This window comes from Nannobrachium achirus (assembly GCF_963921795.1).
Source record: "Nannobrachium achirus genome assembly, chromosome: 16".
Classification (NCBI taxonomy): Eukaryota; Metazoa; Chordata; class Actinopteri; order Myctophiformes; family Myctophidae; genus Nannobrachium; species Nannobrachium achirus.
The window spans coordinates 36,521,309-36,539,428 of NC_137823.1; the positions used below are offsets into that span (position 1 = coordinate 36,521,309).

An 18,120-nucleotide genomic window follows, 5' to 3' on the forward strand; every position below is an offset into this window, starting at 1 on the left:
TTAGGTTTACTTTAAGGCATATAACCACGCCCACCTAGGCGAAACACCTGGAAAAGAGGGAGTCCCATACTGAGACAGGCCGCACGCAATCGAACTCTATTGAGGAGGAGGGAGAAATCTCCGTACATTCAACTGATGACAGTCAGCAGAGCTGAACAATCTCAGAGCAGAGGATTTTTTAGTGATCCATAGTGGAAATAGCGAGATAGAAATGTTTCTCTCGTCTCGCATTTAAGTCAGAGGAAGGTGGCAGAACGTTTTGGTAACTTTAGACCAGACAGTCTCACAACAACAAAGTTCAGTCAGTACAACCATGAAGAAATTGAAGATGTTTCATCATGAGCCAGGGGCGCTGGAAGTGGGTGCTGAGGGAGCTGCAGCTCCCCTGGTGGTGGGGAGGGGGAAAAAAAAAGTTTTTTTTTTTTTTTTTTTTTAAAATAAGCCTATATATACACACACACACAGAGCTATATTAAAACAATAATGTATTTGACTTTGGGGAATAAAATATGTTGAAAAAAGGTATTTGATTATCACATGGTGACCTAATCACATGGTCACCTTGCCACTTCCGGTCAGAAGGGAAGTCAAATTTAAATCCCGCTTTGATGGCACACCAAAGTCTATTTATTTGAGAACTAGAAACTGTCTATAGGCTCATTGTTGCAAACTAACACCGTTGTATATGGGGAATAAAAAACTGTAGAAAACTGTTACAAAAATAATACCCGATTTTGTAGTGTGTGCGTGAGTGACTGTGTGTGTGCATGCGTGCTGTGTGTTGCACTGTGTGCTAAAATAACTAGTAACTATAGCTCCTTGTTACACCGTTGTGCGGGGAATAAGCACCCGAAACCGTAATAAAAATAACCCAAAACCGGATAAAAAAACGTGAATTTTTGAACTCCTCCAGGCTCAGCTCCCCTTGGGATTTGGGAGTTCCAGCGCCCCTGTAATGAGCAGTATCAATCATAATGGAAGCCAGCCAAAGAGAACAGCACCACCACGCATGGTATGTGTAGCTAATGTTAAAGCAGTTATCCTGATATAGCCCATCCATCTCAAGTACCTACTATTTGGTCTAGCCATGTGAACTAAAAAGTACATTTTTGATCAAGAGTGTTTTTTATCTTTGGTATCCCTAAGTGTAAAGTATTTTGATTACTATGGTATGGTAAAATACAACTATTCAACACTTAACAAAGAAATATCACTTCTCCACCTTGTGTGTAAAAAGGTCCATTTTGGTTCTATGTTTACACTCTGGGTTACAGACCAATAAGGTCTATTTGGTTGCAAACTATGAAAAGGAAGTATCCTAGTTAAAGTTGGTTGTGAATTTTGTCTGGACAAATATACTATACCCATAAATGGACATAAACTGACACACAGCCCATACTGTAAGTAGTATGTCATACTGTCACGGCTCAACATCAGTATAAATCAGGTTTCCGTTGTGTCTGATGTCAAACCAAAGCTCCTTCAGATAGAGAGAGACTGAATACTGTATGTAATGCTTTGGCAATATGAGAATGCTTGTCATGCCAATAAAGCATATTTTAATTGAATTGATAAAGTCTATTTCATTCTCTCTGTTTGGATCCTCACTCTCCACGATAAAAAGGGCTAATTTCATTCACACATTTTTAGGGGGTCCTCCCTATGTTCCCAAGGTTCTATGTTCCCATTCACCAGGTTAAGATTCACCAGGGTCGGCAGGTTATCATTTCACCAGGTTAGCATTCACCAGCATTAGTTTTTACTGAGGATAGGGCTAGGGTTAAGGTTAGGTTTAGGTTAGGGTTAGGTTTAGGTTAGGGTTAGGTGGTAGGTGGGGAATATAAAACCCTGGGAACATAGTACCTTGGGAACATAGGTACGGTCCCATTTTTAGCGCAGTGGTTCTCAAACATTTTCATGGCAAGGAAGGACCCGAAATTAATATTCATTTGACCACGGACCCCCGTCCCCCATCTGAAAATATTTTGTGCCAGACAGTGAGAGACACCCCATAACATTTAAGTTGTTAAAATGTTTAAAACAAAATCCAAATGTGTATAATTTTGTTTCCAGATTTCTTGAAATAGCTCATGTAAATAGGGCTAATGTGGTTAAAATGATTTTGATGCTATTTATAGAACCACTTGATTCGTACAGTAACCCCGGCTATGCCGAACAAGTTTCTTGTTGTGAATAAACCTGTTCACTGACATTTTCCACAGATGATGTCCAAGATGATAGCCCCCCTGCCTGAAAGGTCCGGAGGCCCCCAGTTGTGACTCCCATGATCATGATGCTGCAATCCTCTAATGTGTCTCTACCAGAGACGGCAGCTACTGAATGACCAGCTGAAGTATTCTCAGAGATGTCAAGCTTCAACGCAGGTGAATTCAGTTACTGTACCTCTTGAAAATATTGCTCAAAGAGCTATGTTTTAGGCCTACATAACCAGCAGGTCGCTGGTGCAAGAAAAAGTACCGTAATAGTGAAGAAAAGCTTCCGAATATTTTTTTTTTACTGTGCAATGATCAGAAATAGTTTTTTCTCCATAATGCAAGTACAATATTGCTATAAATCCCACCAATATACAAATACAGATATGTTCAGATGTCAGATATTCATAAGGCACATGGTCAATTGAGGTAGAAAATCACAGAAGGAGGATGGAGTTTGGCGGGGAATTCCAGTTGTTTGTTCTGTGTGAGAAGAATAAAGAATGCCACCTCCCAAAAACCATAACATGCTTTATAAAAGAGCCTCGAGGGACTGTTGTAGTACACACTCAAAATGCCGTTCTCACTATTCTCCAGCCTAGTCGCACCGCTGATGAGCAGCATGCTAGGATGCGTGGGCAGCTGTGATCTTGAAATGGACACTTGTGGTGCTCATTTACCGGGAGACGTGATTATTGGGGTGTTGATGCCATGCCACGCCAAAGTAGAGGCTCTTCATAATCGAACACGGCCTGATAGCTTCACCTGTACGAGGTTAGTAAAGAATGTTTGTGCCAGATTGTTACAGCAGTGCAGTGGTTCTCAAACATTCATGTCAAGGACCCCCAAATTCATAGCTATTTGGGCGCAGACCTCCATCTGAAAAGATTCCGTGCCAGGGACCCCCAAAAGAGAAGATTTAAAAATGTACATGAATCTTTTTTTTTAAAGGGAGCCCCTGTCCCAGAACCCACTTTAAGAATACAGTAACTGTTGTCATAAATTATAATTCCAATATAATGTATTTTATATAATGGATTTGGTCAAAAGAATGAGGAATAAAAAAAGAATAAAGAACTCCTACTTTCTCACTAATTTCAACTAATCTTTTCCCAGCTTTGATTTAGTGCCATTTGTAAGATCCTTGGCTACCATTCACACCATTGAAGAGATCAACGAGTCTGGTTTCCTACCTGGTGTGCGTCTGGGATATCTGATGTGTGACACTTGTTCCGATGCTACCAAAGCCTTGAGAAACGTGGAGCGCATGCTGGCGGTCAATGGCTCTCTGAGCATTCAGTGTGACTACACCGAGTTCAGGTCACCAGTGAAGGTCATCATAGGAGCACGGTACTCTGAAGTGTCCATTGCTGTAGCTAAGCTACTCGGAGCATATATGATCCCTCAGGTAAGTTAGAAGTTGATGGACATATTGTGATCAAGACATGCAATTCACTATAGATATTTGTATGCTGTATAGGAGTAGCCTGGCCTACTATCTGATGCCATCGTTTTTATATTTAGGCGGGATCAGCCCTAAATGAGGATGTAAGAATATATACGCACACAAAATAAGTGTTAAAGTAGGCCTATATAAGAAATGGATGATAATATATAGTATTAATTACTAATATATATAGTATACATTTGAAATTGTATCTTGAGTGGAATTAATCTACCTTCAATATTACTATAATATAAATATACTACAATATTTACAGTTTTCCTGCCCTCAGAATAACTTGTTGTGAGTCTAGATATTGGAGGTAGGTGAAAGGGTTGCAAGAAAGGGGAGAATCCGTTTGGGGAGCAAACCAACCAATGTGGTCAATACTGTACATGTGTGGTACACTACCACACGACTATCTGCAAGCTTGCATGATTATCTCTCTTATTGGCTTAATCGTTATCGGTATAGGCCTACTTGGCGTGTGTTTAAAAGTACTCTTCATCTAGAAATAAGCATTATCTAGGAGGGTGTAGAGCAGGGGTGCCCAACCTTTTTTGACCCAAGGTCTACTTTGAAAATGTGCCACCTAGCTGAGGGCTACCAGCCCAAAATGTACCGTAACACCCATTCAATATACATGTAAAAAACAGAAAATATTAATAGATATTATAACATTGTACTCACTGTACTGTACTGTAATCATACTGTATAGTAGGAATTGTAATTGAATGAAACGATTGCAACTTCTCACATTGGGCATACAGACAGCATGACCATTTATTGCACACTCTGCATATTATGCACTGACAACACAGTTTAGTTTTTTTTTTCTTTTTCTTTTTTTATAGTTTTTTTTTATAGTTTTTTTATAGTTTTTTTTTTGTCCTTTATTCCATGTCAGTCTCTCTACCTTAGTGGGAAACCTGGCACTGGGAAGAGGAGGCTAGCTTGTCAAAGTCAGGGTTGTATGAGCTGGTTGCAAGTTTTAGGCAGGCCACAAGGTGCTCATCTGTCATTGTGGCTCTGTACTTTGACTTGATGAACTTCATGTGAGAAAAAGCAGACTCACACAGGTAGGTTGATCCAAATTCAAATGGGTCTGAGCGGCTTTGGAGCGAGGAATTTCCTCCGCTCCATTCCTCCGCTCCGCTCCGCTCCAAGCCGACCCTATTGGGGCCGCGCGCCGCATGTTTCCAACAAAACAGAGCCGTGCGCAGTAGCCTACTAGTGCAGTGAAGCCTTGTTGGCACCGCGGAGATGGAGAGGAGAACAGACAGAGAATTCCCTTTATCACGATTTCACTCATCCACACACGTAGGCTATGTTTATAATACATAGCCTACCTTGTGTCAGTTAAGTTATATATCACCAGCCAGTCAACGGATACCAATTCAAGTGAGACTGATTGAAAAACACACGCCACGACTCGCCTCCGTCTCTCGGTTGTGGTGATTAATCAATAACCAGCTGGATTTAATATTGCCCGTCTTATTAAAAAATACAATGCCTTAGATTAGATGGCGTCTTTTGTAACAGTGAACGCAGGTCTCCATCAAGCCGAGGCTCACGTAACGTTACCGCAGGCATTTGTGTTGGGAACACTTGTTGTGCAAAGCAAAGGAGAAAGTGTTTCGCATATGGTAGCAAAATCCTTTTTTTATTTTGGCTGGTGACTCTGATTGACGACCCTGAGCGGAGCGTGGAGCGAGCGCGGAGCGAGAAATGCGAAAATCAACGTGAGCGACGGAGCGGCGGGGAGCGGAGCTGTGCGGTGGCCGACCAGAGCGATGAGCGAGCGGGACAAGAGCCCTCTGGAGCGCGGAGCGGCTTTAGTTGCCGCTCCACTCCGCTCACATGCTCTGCTACACGTTGAGTTGAGTTCAGTCAACATCATCCACTCGCTCGGAGTCGTTTCACTGAAACGCCCGATGTATGTCCTCCCCCCCCGAATTAATAAATTATTTCTTTGAAATCATCTCGCGGTCCACTGGTAACCAGCCCGCGATCTACCGGTCGACCGCGATCGACTGGTTGGGCACCCCTGGTGTAGAGAGACAGGAATCTAAGGGCAGATGTGTGAGACATGACAGGAATTTTATCTTGGGTCCTCGTGAGTGACTCACAAGGAGCATGCTGATCATTAATGTGTCTACCATTATATGAATTTGTTTTTCAGAGAAAAACAGAGCACCAATTTTAATTTAAATGTTTTTTTTCCTCCTGATTTTATTAGTTAAGCTGCACCTCATCTTCACCCGTACTGAGTAATAAGTTGCGCTACCCAAGTTTCTTGCGCACCATCCCCAGCGACGTGCACCAAACCAAAGCACTTGCCAAACTCATGGCTCGTTTCAAGTGGAACTGGGTAGGAGTTGTGTATGGAGACGATGACTATGGAAAGGCAGCCTTCCAGAGCTTCCTCCGCGATGCTGAGGAAATTAATGTGTGCACGGCCTTCCAGGAGATGGTGCCCCACTACCTGGACCATGAGCACAGCATGCAGCGAATCAAGCAAGTGGCGAAGAAGATCTGTTCCTCCAGTGCCCAGGTAGTACTGCTCATCCTCAAGGGCGAACTTGTGGAGGACCTTTTCAAGGTGATGATCCTGAAGAATATTACAAGAACCTGGATTGCCAGTGATGCCTGGTCAAGGTACCGCCATTTGGCACTTCAGGTGGAAGCCATCAATCAGGTCGGAGACATCCTCGGTTTCACGTTTGTGGCGCGCCACAAAGAAACCTTCGATAACTACCTGAGGAACCTCAGAGCCAGCCCTGGAGGATACAACAACTTCATCAAACAGTACAAGAACCTGAGGTTCAACTGCACCCCTGAGTGTTTTGTGAAGGAGCCTCCATCCTACTGTCCCCCAATAAAATCTGATGCTGCATGCAGTTACACAAATTACCTAGAGGCTAATGATGACTTTCTTACAAGTGCACTGGACACAAGTGAAAACTACAACAGTGGAGTGGCTGTATGGGCCATAGCCCATGCCCTTAAGAGCCTTCTTAAATGTAACACAACCTCTTGTAATGGGGAGATTGATTTCCCACCCTGGAAGGTGAGCATCAACATGGAGAAAACCTATGAATATATAAATGAATGAATACATAAATAAGTGTGTGTGTGTGTGTGTGTGTGTGTGTGTGTGTGTGTGTGTGTGTGTGTGTGTGTGTGTGTGTGTGTGTGTGTGTGTGTGTGTGTGTGTGTGTGTGTGTGTGTGTGTGTGTGTGTGTGTGTGTGTGCGTGCGTGCGTGCGTGCGTGCGTGCGTGCGTGCGTGCGTGCGTGCGTGCGTGCGTGCGTGCGTGCGTGCGTGCTCAGTATTTACAGTATATAAAGTAACAATTCCCCCAAATTATAAGTAATGTAAGGGTCAAATTGATCATGATCCAGACTCTAATATATTGCTGTTCCTAGAATATAGATTTTTGATACATTTGTACAGTTGCAGTACAAAGTGACCAAATTGCATGAGTTTCTTGCAGCTTCTTGAGGAACTGAAAAGGATACATTTCACGCTCGACAACCAGAGATATTTTTTTGACAAAAACGGCGACTTTGTCAATGGTTATGATCTGATCATGTGGGATAAGAAAGGAGACCGGAGGTACTTTAAAAGAATTGGGAGCTACCATGCACTTGATGGACGAATTGAGCTCGATGGAGATGTGAGAAAAATTCATTGGCTTTCAACAGCAAATAACTTGGTAAGACAACACATGGAAATGAGTGATATGGTAGCCGCATTCTTCCATTTCAGTAACTATGTTATTCTATAGTGCAAAGTGTTGAAAGTATTGTACTGTATATACTTTCCCATCCTTAATAAATCAGTGGTCCCACTGAACCATTATCGTCAAAGCATGCTGGGCTTTAACCTCTCTGTATATACAGTACATACATGTTTGTGCCTCAGAGGGATATGCAAAGAAACAAATGACATTGTCCAACAGTGATTGATTCTTCTACAACTGTTTCTTGATCAAGGTCTTATCAATGCAAACATCGGATCACAGTTCAAAACAATAACCCCCTTAAAATGCATACTTTCACTCACTCACTTTCAGATTCCTGAGTCTAGATGCTCAGAATCCTGTCGCCCTGGATTAGCGAAGAAGATCTTGAATGTGTCCTGCTGTTACACCTGCGTTGAATGTGTGGAGGGGACCTATTCTAATGGCTCAGGTACACGTACTAGAAATGGTCTTTTTCCCATTCCATCTGCAATAGCTTTGTAAAATTAATCAGATTAAGAAGTGTACTACAATATATACACTACACAATAAATTATAAGCAATATATGAATGCAACCCATAGCTGTGAAGAAGTAGCTGTCAAAATGTTACACACCATTTGCCACATGGTAAGACTTTAATTGCATTAAAAACATAATTGCAAAAGCAATTGTGTAATGCAAAACATTATGAAACGAACTAATGTATGAAACCAACTGATCATTAACACCATTTTTTTAATGAAAATACGCTCATCCGTTCTTGTGTTATTTTACTAACAGACAGATCTCGACATTGATTTAGTTGCGTGGGACCTACTTCTGTGAGCTTGTACAAGTATATAATCAGGCTTTAGTTGGCAGAGATAATAAAGTAGTACAGTATGTACTTGGTTTTCCTCTTCTTACTTTTATGTTTTTGATTTAAACTACAAGTACCGGTAATCTCTATTTAGATTCGCCTGTTTTAACTGTAATCTAGCCTAATCTCATCTAAATCCAAATGTTCCTGCAGATCTTGAGGACTGTCAAAAGTGTCCTAATGGAACGTCATCCGAGAAGGGTTGGGACCATTGTGAACCAATAGTGAGAACCTATTTGAGGTGGAAAGATCCTCATCCCATTGCTCTTGTGGTGTCCGCAGCCTTTGGTGTATTGCTGCTGCTGGTGATCTTCATAATCTTTATGGTTTACAGAAATTCACAGCCCATGAAGCGAGCCGAGGTGAGAATGTCCTGCACGATGATCAGTGGCCTAGCTGTGAGCTTTGCCAGTGTCGTATGCTTCATGGACAAGCCCAATGTCCACCTGTGCCGGGCTCGGCAGATCATGTATGCCATGGGCTTCACCCTTTGTGTCTCCTGCATCCTGGTCAAGGCTTACCGAACATTCCTCGCCTTCCTGCCATTTGGTCAAATGAGACACAGGCGACTAAACAAACTCTATAGGCCGCCTCTAATCATCAGCATTGTGACTGCTATCCAGGGAGTCATCTGCATCTTCTGGCTGGTCTTTGATAGTCCTGACGTTGATGACATCCCTCCATCACCACAGAGCCTTGAGATAATTATCCAGTGTCACGTAGGCAAAACATTCATAGGTTTTGGTGTCATGTTGGGCTACATAGCCCTGCTTGCTTTGGTTGCCTTCCTCCTGGCTTTCAAGGGCAGGAAGGTTCCTCAGGAGTTCAGTGAGACCGGCTACATCATCTTCAGCATGCTGATGTACCTGTTTGTGTGGGTGTGCTTCATCCCCATCTATATCATCAAGACGGAAGAGGCTTCCGTCGTGCAGGCCTCAGCCATCTTAGTGTCCAACTATGGTGTCATCTTCTGTCATTTCTTACCCAGGTGCTATGAGGCACTCTTCAGGTCACAAGGTGACACACTGGAGAGGATCCTGAGGAGATGGCGTGTTGTCACTGCCAGCCCTTCACTTCCCATTACAAACCCAGATTTAGGGAAACAAGGAGATGCAAGCCCTGCTAGGTCAGCAGTTTCCACAGGCACACAAGTGAGGAAGAGACTTAGGAGTAAGTCCTTCTGAGATGTTTACTGTCAAAATGTGGCATGTATATAATTATTATTATTTGGCAATAGTTTGTCCTGGTAGTACATCTTTACAGTCTTTTGTTGCAATTCTGAATTCTTAAAAGACTCCGCCCTCCCCATCTCTCTCTTGAAATGAATCCAGTGACTCTAAGTTGTCAAAAAGTTGGAGGTCTGATCATTTCCTTCAACAAAATGACACAAAATGCAAAATTCCACGTTGTCACATAACATCCATTCTAGCTTCATTGCACTGTTTGCCCATTTCTTTAAGAATTGAGTTTAAATTTTACTAACATTACTCATCACCTACAAGGCCAGATCTGGTCTTGCACCTCCCATATTTCAGATTTACTTTACCCTTATGTGCCACCCGGCCAAATGAAAACAAAAGGTGAACGTGCCTTTGCTTTCATAGCCACGACATTCTGGAAAGCCTTGCTCGAGGAGATAAGGCTAGCTGAATCTCTGCCCCCTTTAAATCTCTTCTGAAAACTCGCCTTTATAAAGCTGCTTATACCCCCAGTGCTCTTAATTTTAATGTTTGTCATGATTTTTTTGTTGTATTTTGGATTCTTCTGTCAAGCACTTTGAGATTGTTCTTAAAAAGCACTATACAAATAAAGTGTAAAAAGTAAGTGATAAAAGTAATGCTTTTATCAAAAGCTGTTTAGGATGTCCAAAACGTCACACAATAAACACGATGTCCTACTTAACAGCGACATCTTGAGGCCGTACAAGAAACAACAGGAGTTGACCAAAAGGTGCTTTCCAATCAAGGATGGAGAAACATAGCCTAGCTGCAGCTAGACATCCCCACACATGTTAAAACAAGGAGGGGATCTATATTACATTTAGTTAGCTGCATTAGTATATAGGATGGCCCCAGGCTAGGAGAAACAGCTGGTATGGACTTTGCAAAAAAAAAAAAAAACAGCTGGCATCCTCAGACCTATAGGCTTTAAAGTGTCACAAAAGTGCTCAACCCAAGGATTGTCAGTCATTTAAGTAAATGTTGGCACACACTAGCCAGAGCCATTTATTTTTCAATGTTCCAATAGATGGCTCTGACACTAGCCTACTCAGCTACATTCATATCAGTTGAAAGAACTCCATTAGTACTTGTTATTACCTCTTTTCATACCCGTCTAGCATACATCACATAGTGGATGCGTCTTCTCACAACCTAAAGCACAGCACAGTATATTCTAAGGAAAGTCTTTCCATTCGCAGAAAGGGCCTCAGGTATTGCCAGTAGGGCCTATTGGCTACCTACTTTTGTGTGGTTTCTGAATAGAGGGCTGCCCCCCTTTCGTGTGCATCACAGTCCATTTGGACCCGTGCTGGACCATCTTGATATTGCTCCTGCGGCACAGCAGCTATAATTGTAAATGTTTGTCCCTTTGATTGTAATGTACAGACCTCACAGACACATTCCTTGTGTACAGTATGAGCAAACACACCTGCTGGCAATTAAAAAAAAGATACCCAATGCAGGACTGGATTTTCCTCATCTATACTAGATGTGTGTGGATAAACAGTCAACACAACTTCACAATTTAACTCCATCTCTTCCTTTGATAAACCCTCTCAACTGAATTCCTTCCATCAAAATGACAGAAGAATTAAACATGTTGCCTTTGGATATTTAACATTAACATAACTTACTTCAGTCTAATCCTTACAGGGATCTTCAACGTTTTCAGGCCAAGGACCCCTTAGTTGAGAGAGAGATGAAGCAGGGACCCCCAAAACCTTTTCATAGATTCCATATAGTTTCATCGTTTGACAGCACAATCGTCAGTGTATTTTGGATTCATGTAAATTTGTGTTTTTAGATATTTAACCACTTGAACTGTCAATACTTAATAAACTTGACCTTTCACTCTGTACTGAGTCTGCTCTTTTCCCCCTATACACCAAAGCTCTTTGCCAAAAATAGCCGATCTACAAGCTCACAGTGAGCTTGTAGGTCTGCTATTTTTGGCAAAAGTTCTCAGAATATGGACGCTAGGGTTCAAGTGGTTAATATAAAAAAGGAGAAAAAAAGTTTCTACCACTCAAAGATTTGGAGGACCCCCTATAGTAACTCTGGGGACCCCCTAGGGGTCACAGACCCCCTGTTGAAGACCCATGCACTAGTATACCATTTCACTTTACACAGGCCTGCATAAAGGCAGTATGGTTAATAGTTGTTACCTCAAGCCTGACATTTCTAAATCTCAGACATACTTCAGTTATTGTAATGTATTTCACACTAAAGCCAAAGAAGAAAATAAAGACATGAAGCTTGATATATGATTATCATTTAAAATATATATTTATTACACAACCTAAAACAAACTTTACTATATAACAAACTACAACTGTTATGGGTTTAAAAACAAGGAAGGATACTGACTGAATGTACACAATAACATATTAAACCATAATCATGTACAAAATAAAAGATGAAGTGTACAAAATAATAGATTAAATAAAAATGTATTAATGTATAAGATTAAAGATACTTAATGCACAAAATAAAACATTAAACCAGTCAATGAAACTATTATTTAAAGATTTGTTACTGTTTTCTTCAAACAAAAAACATGTACAAAATAACTATTTACAATGGATGAAGTTAATTTAAAACAAAAGATGAAAGCAAATAATACTATAAGACTAGGACCGGACCCATCTCGTAGTGGTGTCCGTCTGTCCGATATAAACAACAAATAAAAATACTCAAAAATGTCCAATAATTACTGTCCATTAATTAATTGTAGAGAGTGGTCGATGGCAGGGTCCAGGTCTATTCACGGCGATGCCCCACCTTCCTCTGGATCATCCTGCGGCTGTTGGGACCATCGAGCAGGATGCACATCCTCTTGTTGGCGATGAGATCTTCATCGTTCTGTAGGAGAAAATGTAGTGAGTAAAAACAGGACAGGGGAAAGTACAGATTCCTAACTTCAGTCAACAAACTATAATGATTAAGCATAGGGTTTAAATGGTTAAAGGTGAGCTTAGCCTAGTTCAACTCAAATCTGGCCAGTCCACAGAAATGCAACTCCTTGCAACTAGCCTGGAAACCAGAGGAATCTGCCATTGAAAAAAAATAAAAAATAAATAAAAAGGATTTGGTCTGGCACCTCCCAGTTGTGATTGGATTTCACTCCCTGGGGTACGAATCAGGGCCCAGTATGCAAATATGAGCTTTATCACCAGATAATTCTTTGTAATCCGCCCCTTGGAAATGCAGGTTGCATAACAGAGATTCCAGACTAATATCTCTCAGTGATATTAGTCTGGCCATGCCAGGCTAACATGCAACGTCTTGCAACCATTATCCCCAGTAGCAGTTGCAAGCAGTTGCATTAGTGTGGACTGGCCTTAAAACCGTTTTGTAACAAAGAGTTGCAACTAGTTGCATTGGTGCGTTCTGGCCTTAGACCTCTATCTCTAGGAGAACAAGCATCAACTCCAATCAATTGTAATACAATGCAACCTTAATTTTCTAGACAAGACTAAACAATGAAACTGGCGTATTTATCAAATAATACATTTTACTTAATTTTTCTAGAGATCTGTAACGGTGTACTGACCAGAATAAGGTGGTGTTTGCCTGGTGCAGGCCTCTCTCCCTTGCAGTTGACTCCTTGGCTGCACTGTCCTTGGCACGACTTTCCAGGGCAGGTTGCCATTACTGGCCTCTTGTTACCCGTGCTTTGAACAGTGGATTGCTGATGGAGGAAGCCTCGCATACTCCTGCAAAAAGTGAGAATTCAGTTAAATACAACAACTCTGGACATCAAACCTTTTGAGAAGGACTGATCTAAATAACATTTGTGGTCAAGAAAAACAAAAAGGAACAAACTTACTTCATCCATCCAGACGCAGGTCCTCTCGTCCTCTTGGTGACCGCGACCCTCTTCTTGGTGGTGACCTGCCTTTGGGGAGGAGAGACACAAGTGTTGGTGTCTGCGTCAGAATCGTCAGTCAGACAAGGGAACCATCTCACCTGCTGTGACTGCGTGACATCCTCCACTGGCATCCTCCTCACTGTCACCTTTGGGATGTCGACTAAAGTGCAGGTCCAGGTGTCCTGAGTGTCCCTCTTCAGGACCATTCTTCTCCATGGGGTGGGATCCTGGATCAGGACAGAAGTCCAGTTGAAGCTGGCACTTGTAGCATCCTGTGAAATAGTAGAGACAGAGAGGTTTGTAAATACACTGAACTGCAGGACATTAAAGGCAATTGCATTTTTTTTAAAACATTCATTTGAAAACCTATCCAGGACTCATTACTCCCTCACGTGGATATGGTTCAGGCATCTAGTCCTGTGGGAGAAAACAAAGAGATTTGTAAATTATGTTCATTTCCTTCATACATTGAACTGCAGGACATAAGAGGCAAGAGGCCTTTGCATTTTTTTAAACAATTCATTTGAAAATGAATTTCAGAATTCAACTTATCCAGGAGCTATATGCTCCTTCACGTGGAAAGGGTTCTGGCATCTAGTAAGGATGCTTCCTGGGTGTCTCCCTAGGGTGCTCTTCTCGGCATGTCCCACTGGGAGGTGACCGTGCAGATGGCAGAACCAGATGAGATTAAATCCCCACACTGGCCTTGGAACACCTCAGGATCCCGCAGGATGAAGTGGCTGATGGATGTCTGGAATTCTGCTGGAACTCGATAAGTTGTTGAATATGGATGGATGAAAAATGATCCAGTTAATTGATTATCAAATCATCAGTGTTAATTTGTCGTTTGTAACTCTGAGAGTGAGCAATAACTGTTTACTTTACATTGATTAAACATGTACCTCCAGGTCCAGGGGTCCTTGAAGGGGTCCTCAGCAAAATGAGTTAATCTAGTATCAAAATCTGTTTAACCTTGTAAATCTATGTACATGGGATCAGCTATTTTTGAACACAAATTATTGAAAAATATTAAAACATTCTATCAACACAAATCTTGTATGGGGGTCCCTGGCACAATATATTTTCAGATGGAGGTCCGTGGCCAAATACATATTAATATGAGGGTCATTGACGGAAAAAAATAAGAAAAAACCTGTTTGAGAACCACTGATTTAAACAGTAAAGTCCCCAGTGTTAAATGTCTGTTTCTAATTCTGAGGAAATGTAACCGTTTACATTTAAGTCGTCCTACAATTGTACACAAACAACACAATTAATGTGGGAATGTGTAGGCCTACTGCCGCCTACAGTTATATTGATCCAATCCACAGCAGAGACTTAAAAGTGATCAGAGTATGAACACTAGTCAACAACTGACGGTCATAGTAGAGAAAACAACACGACAAATGTTTCAAATTAACCACAAAAGTCGTTAAAACAATCGGAATCCGTCGTCAACAGACACAACGTACTCTAAATAACATGTAATATTACACGTTTCCAAAATAAACATGTCAACATACCATCTTCGCCATCGTCTCAGGTAACGTTGTCCTTCGTTGGATTGTGTAGAAAGTCAGTTAACCGTCAGTTCTCTGTCAAATGTCCTCAGCAACCGGTCAGCTTGCAAGTGTGAAAGCGACTGACTGAAACGAAGTGATTCCAGTTAATATCAAGTTATCTCTCAGACACGCGCGGCGTGTGGTTGGCTCATTTGAATAAATACAAAAACAACAGCTTGCCAAATAGGTGACGCATCATGTGACGTCACCAATAGGGGAACGTAAGGTCATGTTTACCTTGCGTCAAATTCAAGTTGCGTGGGTATAAATAAATAATTATACAAAATAACTACTCTATTTTTATTTTCTATAAATACATTGAGCTATATTTTGTATTATTAACAAAAAGTTAAATGAAATCATTCATTAAATTGAGATGCATGTCTTTGTTTATCTCCCACAAACAGACCTTTTCAACATAATGTCTTTGTTAGATTGTTTACAATTTCTTTCCTCCGTCCGTCGTATTATATCTATCAATGTTGCCTTGCCATCTAGTGGTTAATGGTGGTATTGCTACGTTAGTTCATGCATCAATAAGTGGAGCGTATCACTCCAGTTCTTAAATTCTTACACTGGCAATGAATTCATTTTAAAGCTTTGAATGGTTTAGGGATATTGTGTGACATTTAACCATCCAGACCTCTCAGGTCAACTAGGAAAGGTCTGCTTTCTGTCCCTAACATGGAGAAGCAGCATAGTTTTTATAAACCACTGAAAAAAGTCTCGGAAAACTGATTGTCTGCTGTTACTCTTATTTATTTTAACTCACAGCTAGAAAGACAGAAAGACTTTTCTGTTTGCTGCTGCCTTTTATTGAGTTTTCCCCCTATTATTCCCCCGTTATTTTGTTTGTATCCTAATGTCATTTTATAATGTGTTTCCTTTGCTTGATGTTTTGTGTAAAGCACATTGAATTGCCTTGTTGTTGAAATGTGCTATACAAATAGCAGTGTGGCAGTGGCTCAGGAGGTGGAGCGGCCATTTGGGAAACGTAAGGTCCACAGTTCGATTCCGGGCTCCCCCAGAGTTAGTGTCGAAGTGTCCTTGAGCAAGATACTAAACACCTAATTGCTACAGATGAGCAGGTTGGTGCCTTGCATGGGTTCCTCCGCTATCGGTGTATGAGTGGGTGAATGTAATGCTTAATCATTGTAAAGCGCCTTGGATAAAAGCACATTATTTACCATTTGCAAATGAACATCAATGCCAAACTTGCCTACCTGTCTATTGACCTTATTGGGTTTAGTATACTGCCAGATGGAAACCCAGCCATTCATCAGTTACTGTACCAGAAGCTACATGCAAGAATGTCACCCTCTCCAATTATACTGAGATCAGCATTCAGCATGTGGTGTTAGCCGCCTTGGTCAATAGTCATACATAAGCTAGTATTGTGGGTGGATTTGTATTGCATCTTCAAATGTCTTTACTGTGTCAGTTTTAGTCAATAATGCACTTTCTTTATTATACATTTTCTGACCTTGACTCACCCCTGATAAATACAGCATTACAATTAACACTAAACTAAAACTAAGCCTTTCAAAAACGAAACTCAAACCCATAAAAAATGTCCAAACTAGAATTGAAACAAAAACTAAAAACTATACCCTTGGTATATTGACTACCCTGAATGAACACAGCCAAGGGAAGGCAATGTTGAGCTCAGTGGCACATGTACTGGAGTAATTCAGGCCTGGTGGGCTTGGCTTACAACTATTCAGAACAATACCTGCTTCACTGCTGCTTGGTCTGGCGGTGGATGTAGGCCTACTAGCCTGGCATGGCCAGACCAGACCCCAGGGCTATTTATTTATTATTGTTTAAAGGCTAGATCTGTGCCTGCTGTTGGGCCAGTTTAACAGACTACAGTACAGTACACCCGGCCAAATTTAATGCAAAGCACTTTATTTTACAATATACTGTACAATGTGTACATGGTCCAGCAATTGTAGGATTATTGAGGAACAAGGAACCTCCCAAGTTGAATGATCTGAAAAGAGCAGGGAAAAGCTCAAGTACGGTACATTTGTTCTTAAAATCACATCCATACAGCAGGTCAACTGCCTGTGGTCATATACTCAAGGACTGTAGCCTATTTATCCACATGTTTGAGTATAATACTTTAATTGAGTATTTGTATTTTGGGGTACTCAAGTACAGTACAGATACTCAAAACGACTTAAGTGCAGTACTCAAGTAAGTAAATGTACTTAGTTACTGTCCACCACTGGTTACGAAAAAAGTTGAAGTCCCGGTGCCCAGTTAGTAGAAGAATCTCAGACAGTGATACTTTGGGATGAAAATGTGAATCTCTCCATTCCTGGAGTTTCTGCAATTTCCAGAGTTTCCCAAGCCAGATGATTGCTAATCTAATAAGGTTGTAGGCACAAATACCACAGACTGTGAGCAGCACAGGACTGTTTGCTGTTATTCAGCTGTTGCCATAGACACTAACCTTTATTTACTTGGTTCAGTTGGACCAGAGTTACCATGTTAGTAAGGCAGTTAAGTTTTAATTTTACGTTTTAAAAGTGTCTCAAACATCATAAATCAGTAGTAATGTGGCTGATGCAACATACAGATAGTCCTAGATTGAAACATCATCAAACATAATCAAACTCACAAATCTTCTTGAGTATCTTTCGATTAGTCCAGTGTTTACCGAACCTTTCTACACATAAAATATAATAATTTGGTGTCATAGAGAATAATACCTGGGCACTTCTAGGAAAGATTAATAAGATATTGGAGTACTCGACTAGACCAGTCGAGTACTCCAGTACTCAGCACCTATTATTTTGCAGTGGTGACTGACATTTCAGAGTTTCTTAAATTGAGTTCTGGGGGGAAACATTTAGAAAATCTTTTGAAATAATTATTAAACATTTATTTGTAGAAAACTAAAAGGAGAGATAATTACTCAGGAGGATACATGAAAATTGTTCTACAGACCCCAAAATGGACCCTGGCCCATTATATGGGAGCCACTGGATTAGGCTATGATCTTGAGCCTGATCTTTATTACTTTGCTGTACAATTGTGTTGCATGATGCATGACACTCACAATGAGGCAACATGTTATACTGTAGCAGGCCTACGGGTTGAAAGTGGTTAAAGCCTAATACTGCGTTCGGACAATGCCATATAATCCATGGCATCTTTGAGGGAGTCCTGTTAATCATGTTAACCTTTCACCTCTATT

The 18,120-nt window shown here is 41.1% G+C and overlaps 2 protein-coding genes across 4 annotated transcripts; one reads left to right on the forward strand and one right to left on the reverse strand.

The window, feature by feature from the left end:
* Positions 1 to 974: 974 nt before the first annotated feature.
* Positions 975 to 9,446, forward strand: LOC308300991 (G-protein coupled receptor family C group 6 member A-like; the record flags this gene model as incomplete). The annotated part of the gene is made up of 6 exons (XM_080744887.1): positions 975 to 1,012; positions 3,330 to 3,621; positions 5,897 to 6,727; positions 7,153 to 7,335; positions 7,735 to 7,852; positions 8,416 to 9,446. 6 exons carry the CDS (start codon positions 975 to 977, stop codon positions 9,444 to 9,446), a joined length of 2,493 nt encoding a protein of 830 aa, XP_080601013.1.
* Positions 9,447 to 11,744: 2,298 nt separating this feature from the next.
* LOC308300746 (uncharacterized protein) lies at positions 11,745 to 15,063 on the reverse strand. 3 transcript variants are annotated; one of them, XM_080744647.1, is made up of 4 exons: positions 14,877 to 15,063; positions 13,312 to 14,115; positions 13,036 to 13,198; positions 11,745 to 12,344 (listed from the first exon to the last, which is right to left on the reverse strand). In XM_080744647.1, exons 2-4 carry the CDS (start codon positions 13,557 to 13,559, stop codon positions 12,243 to 12,245), a joined length of 513 nt encoding a protein of 170 aa, XP_080600773.1. In that variant the 5' UTR covers positions 13,560 to 14,115; positions 14,877 to 15,063; the 3' UTR covers positions 11,745 to 12,242. The 3 variants fall into 3 exon arrangements, with proteins under 3 accessions (XP_080600773.1, XP_080600774.1, XP_080600775.1); XM_080744648.1 differs by having other exon boundaries at positions 13,312 to 14,121; XM_080744649.1 differs by having other exon boundaries at positions 13,312 to 13,380; positions 13,452 to 15,063.
* Positions 15,064 to 18,120: the final 3,057 nt, after the last annotated feature.

Coding starts and splice junctions, on each gene's coding strand:
- LOC308300746 (XM_080744647.1), bottom strand. CDS start 13,559: ATGGTCCTGAAGAGGGACACTCAGGACACCTGGACCTGCACTTTAGTC. Junction 13,199..13,311: donor CCTGCGTCTGGATGGATGAA/GTAAGTTTGTTC, acceptor CACTTTTTGCAG/GAGTATGCGAGGCTTCCTCC. Junction 12,345..13,035: donor GCAAACACCACCTTATTCTG/GTCAGTACACCG, acceptor TTTCTCCTACAG/AACGATGAAGATCTCATCGC.